This window comes from Nicotiana tabacum, chromosome 20, assembly GCF_000715075.1.
Source record: "Nicotiana tabacum cultivar K326 chromosome 20, ASM71507v2, whole genome shotgun sequence".
In the NCBI taxonomy this organism is placed as follows: Eukaryota; Viridiplantae; Streptophyta; class Magnoliopsida; order Solanales; family Solanaceae; genus Nicotiana; species Nicotiana tabacum.
Window position 1 is genome coordinate 8,894,825 of NC_134099.1, and position 10,757 is coordinate 8,905,581.

Here is a 10,757-nt window from a genome sequence, read left to right on the forward strand (position 1 = left end):
AAAAGTGGAGACAAGGAAGTAGAGAGGACTGGGAGGGTAGGAGATGGGTTTGGAATAAATACAACACCCCAAAGCAAAGCTTCATATGTTGGTTAGCTATGCATAGAAGGGTGTTAACTAGAAAGAGACTGGCTCGGTTGGGAATTTGTCAAGAAACTAACTGTGCCATATGTGGGGCGGGGGGGGGGGGGGGCATGGAAACAACAAAACACTTATACTTTGATTTCCCATTTTCAAAAGCATGTGTACAGGAAGTGCTGGTATGGATGAATATGGGGGTCCATCAATGGGAGCTGAAGGGAATCTGGAAACATATATCTAGAAGGATAAGAGGCAAGAAATGCAGACAAGTAACAATTTCGATACTGGCAGGTGTATCACATATGGAGAGTGAGGAATGGTGCCCATTGGAATCAAAGAGTACCCAGACCTCACATGATTGTTAATACTATTAAGGAGGAATGCAAATGGAAGATTCATGAAATACTAGGCAGGAGATCAGTAACACAAAACCAAAGAGCATGGATAGAAAGTTTAATGTAAATAGAGCAATAGTACAATTGGTACAATTGATATGAGGTAGTCTTAGTAGATCAGATAGGGCCGTTAGGGGAAGTAAGGAAGAATAGGAGGGATTCAGTTGTAAAGTTTTGTGCTGGTGATCAATAAAACTCTTATTTTCACCAAAAAAAAAAGTGAAAACGATTAAGATTAAATATTTCTTTTTTCCTTAATTTGATCCTCAATAATATTTTTCAGAGTATAAGGTAAACTGTTACTCTGTGCATGCCAGGGTAATTATTTCCTTCTCCCCTTTAATTTAATGTTTCTCCTTATTTTATAAAATTATAATCAATACATGCCTATTCTATAATTATTTTCCTTGTTCCTTATAATCAGAATTCTCCATCTTTCAACCAAAGATCTCAGTTTCGAAAACTGAGAATGAATTTTTTTTTTTTTTTTGGTAAAGAGTGCTTTATATTTTAATGAATCTTACACGGCACGTATTTGGGAATAGTCGAGCCGCACAATGGGTATTTGGACAAGCACTACTATAAAAACATCAAATTGTGACCGAATTTTCTGACCGAAAATGAAGCAGTCGCTAATAGGACTACTTTTGCGACCGCAGTAGTCGGAAAATGATCGAATTTTTATTACTTATTTTTTTTTAAAAAAAATCGACTATTACTCTGACAAAGGCAGTGGGAAAACAGCGCGCTGATTTCCCGCCTCGGCTTTTGCGACTGATTCGATCGGACAATAAAAAGTCAAAAATTTATGTTGACCCACTAAGCAACTGCGTCGGTCGCAAAATTAAAATTAAAACGATAAAAGAATTTTAAGCGGGTTTGCGACTACGGTAGTCACTAATCTTAATCTAATATTTCACACCCAAACCCTATTTCCCCAATTTCCTCTTTCTCTCTCACTCTCTCTGCTCGACCGATAACCCCTCTCTCTGCTCGACCGATCTCTATTTCCCCAAATTTTTGAAGGTAAATCACTAATCACTCAACTCCCTCTCTTTCTTCTCGTACAGGTAAGTTTTTTTCCCTTTTCTGTTTAATTTTTCCATCTTACTGTTTGTTCATCTGAAATTGAAGGATCATAATCGGCCGGCACTTAGCGATATTGATCTCCCCACTGAGCGCATCCTGAATATGTATATAGTCTCAAATTTGGCCTCGTTTTGAACTAGATTCTCTAATCTCCTCATTGTAATGATTCACTTAGTTTCGTTTACTTGACACTAATTTTAATTTTTCCCCAAAGGGGATGAGGCGATAAAGAAGAAGGTTCCTTCACATAGATGATGGTCACAGGTGGTTGGTGGCGCAAATAAAGGTAGAACCTACGGTCTTGGATCACAATATTCTGTAGGTCGTTCTATGACATTGTTGTCTGGTGATGCAAGTTATTCGCAAGATCACGAAGATGTGGAAGCATTACGAAAAGAAGTTGAAGAGTTGGAGGAACGAAAAGAAGATCGCGCAAATTTTAACAAATTGCAGAGTCTAGTGAAGTAATTTATGAGCGGACGTCCATTTGGTCCTTTGAATGGCGAGGATGGTGGGGATAATGAGTTTTAGTTTGTTATGGTTATGATGTTTGAGACATTATTATTTGTTGTAGTTGGATGTTTAGACTTGGTAACATTTACACTTGACTATGATTGTAATGTTTTAGACTAGATTGAATGGTGCTAGAATGTTTATTTCTTTTTGGATCTTTTAGTTACAAATATTTATGCTTTGCATTTTATGGATTTGATTAGTTGCAATGGTAGATTGATTGGTTGAAATGAAGGATTGATTGGTTATCATTGTGGAATAATTGGTTGGCATGGTGGATTACTTGGTTGTTGTATATTTGAATTGGCAGGTGGTACTGCTTTAAAAGAGCAGGAATTTGACAAAAAATTCGGAATTTTCCGACCATAGTAGTCGCAAAATGCATCAAAATATTCTAAATTTAGGAACATCTTCGACTACTGTAGTCGGGAAAATAAATAAATAAATAATTTTAAATTAGATTTGCGACCACGGTAGTCGCAAATATAAATAAATAAATATTTTAAAATTAGATTTGCGACCACAATAGTGGGAAAACTCAAATAAAATTACATAATAATTATAATTATGTATACCATATGCAACTGAAGTATTGGAAAAGTTAATATCAAATTAAAATTTAATTTAAATTGTTTGCGACCGCGTTAGTCGGAAAATTTAACATATTCATTAGTCATTTTTTTATTTTGACTTTCCGACCGCTGTAGTAGCAAATTACGGATGGATTCGGTTGCAAAACATTTCAGACCAGCTATTTTGTGACTACGACTTTTCGGTCTGAATGTAGTCGGAAATTAGCATTTTCTGACACTTTCTGACCGTTATTGCAGTTGCAAAATAGCCATTTTCTAGTAGTGAAGTAATGGGAGGGAGAAACAAAAATTAAAACCAACACCAAGACCATCTCACAATAAGATTAATTTAATAAGAGCCTGTACAAATAAAAAATAAAGTTACCATGAATTTTGAAGTCTTTCATATTTAAGTAAACGATCAAATTCTAGAGCCATTAAATTCTACATGTAAGCAAACTAACTTCAAACAACATACACATTCATTCTTGGCCACTACAACATTAGAGGTATATCTTAAGTTATGCCTCAAACATCTCTACCTCAATCGTCAACTTAACCCTCTCTCTCTCCTTAGCACTATAAAAACCTCCCTATAACAAGTTAATTCATTCATCTATATCCTCTCTTTGGTTCTAATGTTATATTTATAAACACCAACGAGAGGATTAAGCTTGAAACATTTCACTATCATCTTTAGCTTTCCTTTTTTCCTATAAGAAATCTATCGGAAAAAGGGCCAAAAAAAAAAAGAAACTTGAAATTACCAAACAAAAAAAGAAAAAGAATAAAGCAAAGATGGTAGGGAAAATAGTGGTTTCATTGGTATCTTTGATTCTTTTAGTAGGTGTAATTGTAGGAGTTGTAGTTGTTGTACACAAAAATGGAGATAACGATGATGATAAAAGCACAAAAGTTCAAATGAAAAAAGTTGACGAATTTTGTCAACCTACATCATTTAAAGATGCATGTGTACAAAGTCTTGATAAAGTTGCATCTAACGATTCTGCTACAATTAAAGACTATATAATGGCTGCTTTTGAATATACCGTTCAAGAGATCAAGAAATCATTACATGAAACTGGAAAAACTAATGTTAATAAGGAAAGTGATCCTTACAATCACATGGCAGTAGAAGATTGCAAAGTACTATTGGAAGATGCAATTGAAGAACTCGAATCCACGCTTAAAAAGGTTAGCGAGAACGAAATGAAGTCCCTAAATGATAAAGTCTACGATATTCTGACTTATGTCAGTGCTGTTTACTCTTATCAGAGCGAGTGTATAGATTCCATTGACAAGCCTGAGTACAAATCCGCCATTGAAAAATACCTTGTCAACTCCACGCAATTGAGTAACAATGCCATTGACATTGTAGCTAAGATTTCATCTGCTCTCCAATCCTCGGGCTTTCAAATTCCTGATGGTCTTTTAAACCGAAAACTTCTTGAAGCAAATTACCAAATTGGTCATGACAACTACCCTACATGGTTCCCTGTTGCTGACCGTAAGCTTTTGGCTAACACCCCAACTCCTCATGCAATAGTTGCAAAAGATGGAAGTGGAAAATTTAAAACAGTTTCTGATGCTCTTAAAGCATACCCTCAAAAACATCAAGGCAAATACATAGTATATGTCAAGGCTGGTGTTTATAACGAACAAGTCCTTGTCGATAAGAAACAACCAAACGTGTTTATCTTTGGAGATGGCGCGGGGAAAACAATCATAACTTCAGACAAAAATGTCGCAATCTTGAAATTCACCACCATGAATTCTGCTACATTTGGTAAGTACGCTCTATCGCTTCAATTTATATGACGTATTTGACTGTGCATGTCTAGGACTGTGCATAGAATGGATCGAATCGGATTTAGCACATTTCGGATTCGGATTCTAGAAAATACAATCCGAATCCGATCTGAATTAATATCGGATCAGATTTTAAAGTTTGGATCGGATCGGATTTTCGGATTTCGGATCAGATCGGATTTTGAATATCCGATCCAAATGAACAGCCCTAGTGCATGAAATTTAAGGAAGAAAGAATTTTTTTGAAATTTGGTTTCTTAAACATGACATCACATTTATGTGGCTATAAAAACATTTCATTAAGAATAAAATAGGTACTGTAAAGTTAAATTATTTTTCTATCAATACAGAAAGGCGATAAGTCTTTTTTTAACAGACTAATAAAAATAGCGACACAAAAAATGAAACAGAGGGAATTCTACAATATTGGAAAACGCCATGCATGCATCCATGCGTGGATACAGTTATGCATATGGATCAAACTATATACACCATAGAATGTAACACGATCAGTGATCTGATTTTATAAATATCTTTTGCAGGTGTTAACGCACCAGGGTTTGTTGCCAAAGGAATTACATTCCGAAACACAGCTGGTCCAAAAGGACAACAGGCCGTGGCACTCAGAATACAAGGTGATCAATCTGCAGTTTTCGACTGCAACATTGAAGGCTACCAAGACACCTTATACTATCAAAGCAAACGTCAATTCTATCGCAATTGTGTCATATCAGGCACGATTGATTTCATCTTTGGTAGAGGCACGGCTGTAATCCAAGATTCAACCATCATTTTGAGAAAACCAGGAGCAGATCAAAAATGGAACACAATCACAGCCGACGGTAGAGAAGTGGAGTCACAACCAACAGGAGTAGCATTACAAAATTGCAAAATCGTCGCAGAAAAGGAACTCATCGATACTAAAATCGTCGAGAATTTCTTGGGACGTCCATGGAAGGCGTTATCGACAAATGTAGTAATGGAAAGTGAAATTGGTGGTTTTATTAAACCAGAAGGATGGATGATATGGGATAAAGAACATTTTGAGCAAACATGTGAATGTTATGAATATGCTAATAGAGGACCTGGTGCTGCTACTAATGCAAGAAACAAGGTTTTCAAGAAATTTAAGGTACTTAGCCCACAGGAAGCAACTAAATACACTGCTGGTGCTGTTTGGTTTCAAGGAAAAGAGTGGTTGCCTGCAACTGGTGCACCTTTTTACCTTGGTCTAGGTGGAAAATAAAAACAAGAAATTATATTTATTCTACACCTTCCTACTACACCTATTAATTAATTTTCAATCTATGTATATATGCATATGATTCATTTTTATTGGAGAAAAATAAAACAAAGTTGTATATATTAGCTACCATGCCTTTCTTTTATTGTGTGAAAGAAACTAAAAAACTTGTGAAGCGCGCACCTCAATCACCCGGCCTATGTGAATTGAACGAACATTAAAGTATAACCAGCTTAAGCTCGCTACTCTCCAGATTTAAAAAGAACTAAAGAAGTGGCAGTAGAGCCAGCGTTTTCAGTAGGCCCTTCTCTTTTTCCTATTGAAAGTGAATCCCATTAATACATACAGATAAACAATCGAATATGTGATAGTTTTGATATGTTACGCCTTTAAAATGAGTGTTGCTATTCTTTATACCATGAAGGAGCCAGAATTTTTAATAAAAGATCCAAAATATAAAAAAAATGAATACATGAATAAATCAAGGAAATTGATGAATATCTACCATATATACATAAAAAGAAAAAATTAACCATATCTATACAGTATAGTTTTTCGGCGAAAGGGTTTAGAACACCCCGCACCCTCTAGCTAAGCCCTGTTCTATAGACAAAAAAAAATAAAATAATACTGCTGTTTGCATGCTCCCATGATGATGGAGATTGGAGAGGCAGAGAAGAGTGATAACTTCTTGTTCATGTCTGATAACAATCAAAATCCACGGTTTTGGTTTTGATTTTGATTTTCAACCCCAAGATTCTCCAAAATTGGAAATTTCAAGATTCTCCACGGTTCAGTCACTTTAATGTGATACGAAACAGTTTTGTGACTTTATACTATTATAGTAGGTAAAGTCTAGTTACTTTAAAATAATTTTGTGACTTTACTTTTAGACTGATAATAAAGTTTGTTTTGCTATTTTTTGAAGCAATTTATACCTAGTTCAGTTATTTTAATGTACCAAAAACAAACAATAATTTAGGGATAAACTTTACTATTATAGGGAACAAAGCTCAATGGTTGTACGTTATAATTAACTCGAATGACAAGGGTTCAACTTTTTTTTGTAGGCAACAACAATCATTCATTTATTTAATTTCTTTTCCACCTATTGGTGAAAAAGAAAAGACACATCTCATCATAATCAAAACAACCAAAGGCAATAACAACGACCACAAAGACAACAAACTCAGTGCAATCCTATAAAGTAGGGTCTGGGTGGAGATGGAGTATACGCAGGCCATACCCCTATCTTAGTGAAGGTAGAGAGGATACATCCGATAGACTCACGTCTCAAGATAAAAGTAAATAAAAAAAAACTTTGAAACTCAATAACTAGACATGAGTACACCTGCATCTTCAACGTTATTATACACGAACTTTGGAAGTATGTCATTGAGGATAATGTTTGCCATACGATGATGAGCTGCATCTGTCAAATGAATACCATCCCAATTGACGTATCGAGACGGATTAGGACAAGTTGTAGCACCATCTGATCCACAAGGTTTCCCATAATTGTATCGTCCGCCGCCGCCTCCACAGCACGCAGCGAGCAATGTGTTCTGATTAAATCCAAATCTAGTAGCCCGACGAAGAACAGTCATAAGCGCTCCGTAGTAATCCCCGTAAACGATTCTAACATTTGGGAACTCGCACTGTAAACTTTTTAGAGCTATTTTCAGCTCAGTATTGTGGTATGAAGAGAAAGCATTCAAATTTCTCAAGCAACCCAATGGATTGTAAGCAGTTGCATTAGGCACAGCAAAACTTGTCAAGTAAACAGGTAAACATCCGAAAGGGTAAACTCCTGGAACCAAAATTCGAGTTGCTCCTAGTTTAATCACATCTCTTATTCCTCTTGTAATTTCAGCAATCACAAGAGGAACGTATCTCCGGATCTCAGGTTCTTGCTTGTTTGAGAAAAAACAGTTAAAGTAGTCAACTCCACCGAATTCTCCCAATATAACGAGAGAATTCTTGAGATGTTGTCCACAATTGGAGCCACAGGTGGACTGCAGATGAGATTTGAACCAATCTAATTGAGCATCGAGATACTTGTTCCAAGGACGTAAATTGACATTCTGAGCAGCCCAGAAAGTGTTATTTAACGCCGTGGCACCAGAGACAGCGAAGTTAGCGCCTTGGCGGAAAGAAGTACCTTTGTTCAAATAAGCATTTAGGAAAGGAAGATTGAGAGCAGAAACAATGAAATCATTAATGATACGGCCGTCTGAGGCGCGGCCTGTAGGTTTGTTAAAAAAGGTTTCGCCATAAGGAAGTTTGCTGGTGCTTAATGTCAGGGAGACATTCGGGAGACGCATGGTATTTCCAGCATCAGCGAGAGAGTCGCCGAATTGGTAAACAAAAGTTATGCCGCATTTCCTTCTGGCAGCAGAAGGAGAAGAATGGAAAGCTAAGATTATTACTAGAAGAAAGAAAGATACTTTAGCTAGAGATAGAGAAGCCATTGAAGAATGCTTTTGCTTGAAAACTGCAAGTACGTAGTCTGCTATATATAGAGAGGAAATAGAGTTGCTTGGAAATGGGAAGACCCGTGTGGGGCGGAAGTAAGAGTATTAATGTTTAGATTCTTTATTTGTATTAAAATCTTACAGTTTGTTACATGTAGTTTTATAATGTACCGTATTGTATTGCATAACATTGTATTATTTGATGAATACAGTATTTGGACAGATTGTATCGTTTATCGTTATTTTATGATGCCACACACCAACAATATGAAGAATAAACTTACAACAACATTACTAACAAAAAATAAGATACAAAGTAGAGTTATTATATAAAAAAGTAAAGTAAAAAATAAAATATGATTATTTAATAATAAGAAAGGACAAGATGAGAGAAAAAATTAAGATAACAACACCAGCGCACCAAATCTATCGTTCCAAAAAGTGGGATTTTTCGTCGTTAAGTAACGTCGTATTAACCATCAAACCAAACATTGTGTTTAAAGTAGCAATACTAATAAGTAACAACCCTCGAAACAAGTTGTTAGTAGTTTAATTTAATTGGTAGGCAATTTAAACATTTTATCTTATCGATAGTGGTTTGATTCCCCGTATTGTATAATTAATCTCGTGCCCCATTTTCCATTCTGCTACCCTTAATGCAATAAAAAATTTTACTTACGAACCCAATAATTTATATGAACTATGAGTTCAGTGATAAATTCAAAACTCAAAAATTTCAAATTCAAATTGTGCCTTGCGGTGTGCATGTAATTGATATGTACATTATATTCGTCATTCAATAATGAACATGTATCTAAAATATTATGTTCGGCCCTTGTGATCCAGATCGAGGACACAATTGGAATCTTCATCATAATTTTATGTAGTGCATGTGCTAGTTTGATTAATTATTTGGCTAGTGGAATTACAAAGAGAAGTCATGGAGTTTCTAGGACAAACAAACTCAATTATTTTTTCTGTCATATTTTATTCTTGTGGGTTAGCTGGAAATTAGTCAAATTACACTAGCCGTCTCACATACACACTGTGTGTGTGATGGCCAGTTTAATTTGACTAATTTCCAGCTAACCCACAAGAATAAAATATGACTGCAATGGACTATATATATATATATATATATATATATATATATATATATATATATATATAATATATGTATATCGGCTAGAAAAGTAAACTTGTAATCGGATACGACTATTTTGGTAAAGATCCCAAGAAAACAAAAATAAAAAGAATAGTTTTATCTTTAAAATACAGAAGAAGATGGAAATCTTGAAATAGTTAATTTGAAAATTGAGTGTACGGACAAAATTGTCGTATTTTTTCCCTCTCTATCTCATGCATCAATAATAATTCAAATTATAGCTCAGAATTACATAAAAGAAAATGTGGCAAATTTTCATGTAATTTGAAAAGATACAACAACAACAACAACAACAATAAACCTAGTATAATCTCATATAGTGAGGTATGGAGAAGGTAGTGTATACACAGTCTTACCCCTACCTTGTTGAGATAGAAAAGTTGTTTCCAATAGACCCTCGGCTCAGGGAAGCATAAGCATCACATTAATAAAGAGAAAAATAAGAAGAGCAACAATGAGAAACAATGTAAAAACAATATAAAGTAATTTGAAAAGATATAAGCAAAATTTAAAAGATGTCGTTCATATAATATTCAGTAACATATTCATCTCACAACTCAAATTTTGGAGACACTTAACAACATTACCACAAAATGTCTCAAGAAATCATACTTGGGGAAAGTATTTAGCTCTTATCCCAAAATAATGGTAAATATATACTTACAAAATTTAAACATATAACTCTCCCAAGTAAATGAAGTCTTTTGAAGTGATGCATACTCTCATCAAAATATTTAAATCGTCAGTTTTTCTCAATCCATGCATAACTCGATACAAAATCATGTCATTTGATCAAACAAACTCATGGGTTAATTAAGGGCTTAAGGCAGCGGAGCTAAGGGACGGAAGAGGTTCATTACGAAGCACAAATAAGATTAAATTATTTTTATTTTTATATATTAGATATTAAATTCTTTCGCAGCTTCACATATTTACTTTTGGGTTCTTTAAACTCTCTTATGAAAATTTTAGCTCCGCTATTAGGTTAAGGAGCCTCAATAAAGCTCCATGTGTAATTTATTGGTAGTTTGGTTGCATCTGCTACTTTTCTCTGATCCACATCGAGGAATCTTAATATTTTATGTAGTGCATGTGCCAATTTAATTTGATAACCTTATTTGGCTAGTGGAAGTAAACAATATTTACAATTAAAAAGCGTGCACTACTAAGTCATATGGATAGACTACGAGTCATATGATATAAAAATTAATTAATAACCATAATTGAGTTTGAAATAATACTCCGTTTTGTCTTCAAACCTCTGTGACGTCTCTTTTCTCCAAACTATAGTTTTGAATTGTAAACCTTTTCACTATCTTGATACGAGAGAAACTGTAAGTCAATACTCACTCTAGTCCATAATAAGTGGCCTTTTACAAAATTAAAAAGGAATTAATTTTATTTTTTCAAAATCCT

The 10,757-nt window shown here is 34.7% G+C and overlaps 2 protein-coding genes and 1 long non-coding RNA gene across 3 annotated transcripts; 2 read left to right on the forward strand and 1 right to left on the reverse strand.

The window, feature by feature from the left end:
- The first annotated feature begins 1,373 nt into the window (after window positions 1–1,373).
- Window positions 1,374–2,231, forward strand: LOC142174774 (uncharacterized). The gene is made up of 2 exons (XR_012703829.1): window positions 1,374–1,502; window positions 1,611–2,231. It is a non-coding gene; the product is annotated as an uncharacterized LOC142174774 (long non-coding RNA).
- Window positions 2,232–3,294: 1,063 nt separating this feature from the next.
- LOC107763607 (pectinesterase 4-like) lies at window positions 3,295–5,827 on the forward strand. Its single transcript, XM_016582097.2, has 2 exons — window positions 3,295–4,436; window positions 5,002–5,827. Exons 1-2 carry the CDS (start codon window positions 3,449–3,451, stop codon window positions 5,703–5,705), a joined length of 1,692 nt encoding a protein of 563 aa, XP_016437583.1. The 5' UTR covers window positions 3,295–3,448; the 3' UTR covers window positions 5,706–5,827.
- An 887-nt stretch (window positions 5,828–6,714) lies between these two features.
- LOC107763609 (acetylajmalan esterase-like) lies at window positions 6,715–8,204 on the reverse strand. The gene has a single exon (XM_016582098.2). The coding sequence runs from the start codon at window positions 8,171–8,173 to the stop codon at window positions 7,031–7,033; it is 1,143 nt and encodes a 380-aa protein (XP_016437584.2). The 5' UTR covers window positions 8,174–8,204; the 3' UTR covers window positions 6,715–7,030.
- Window positions 8,205–10,757: the final 2,553 nt, after the last annotated feature.

What these genes read in the sequence shown, in the direction of transcription:
- LOC107763609 (XM_016582098.2), bottom strand. Translation starts at nt 8,173, where the DNA reads ATGGCTTCTCTATCTCTAGCTAAAGTATCTTTCTTTCTTCTAGTAATA.
- LOC107763607 (XM_016582097.2), top strand. Translation starts at nt 3,449, where the DNA reads ATGGTAGGGAAAATAGTGGTTTCATTGGTATCTTTGATTCTTTTAGTA. An exon ending in CATGAATTCTGCTACATTTG is followed by an intron (nt 4,437 to 5,001) that starts GTAAGTACGCTC and finishes TATCTTTTGCAG; the next exon opens with GTGTTAACGCACCAGGGTTT.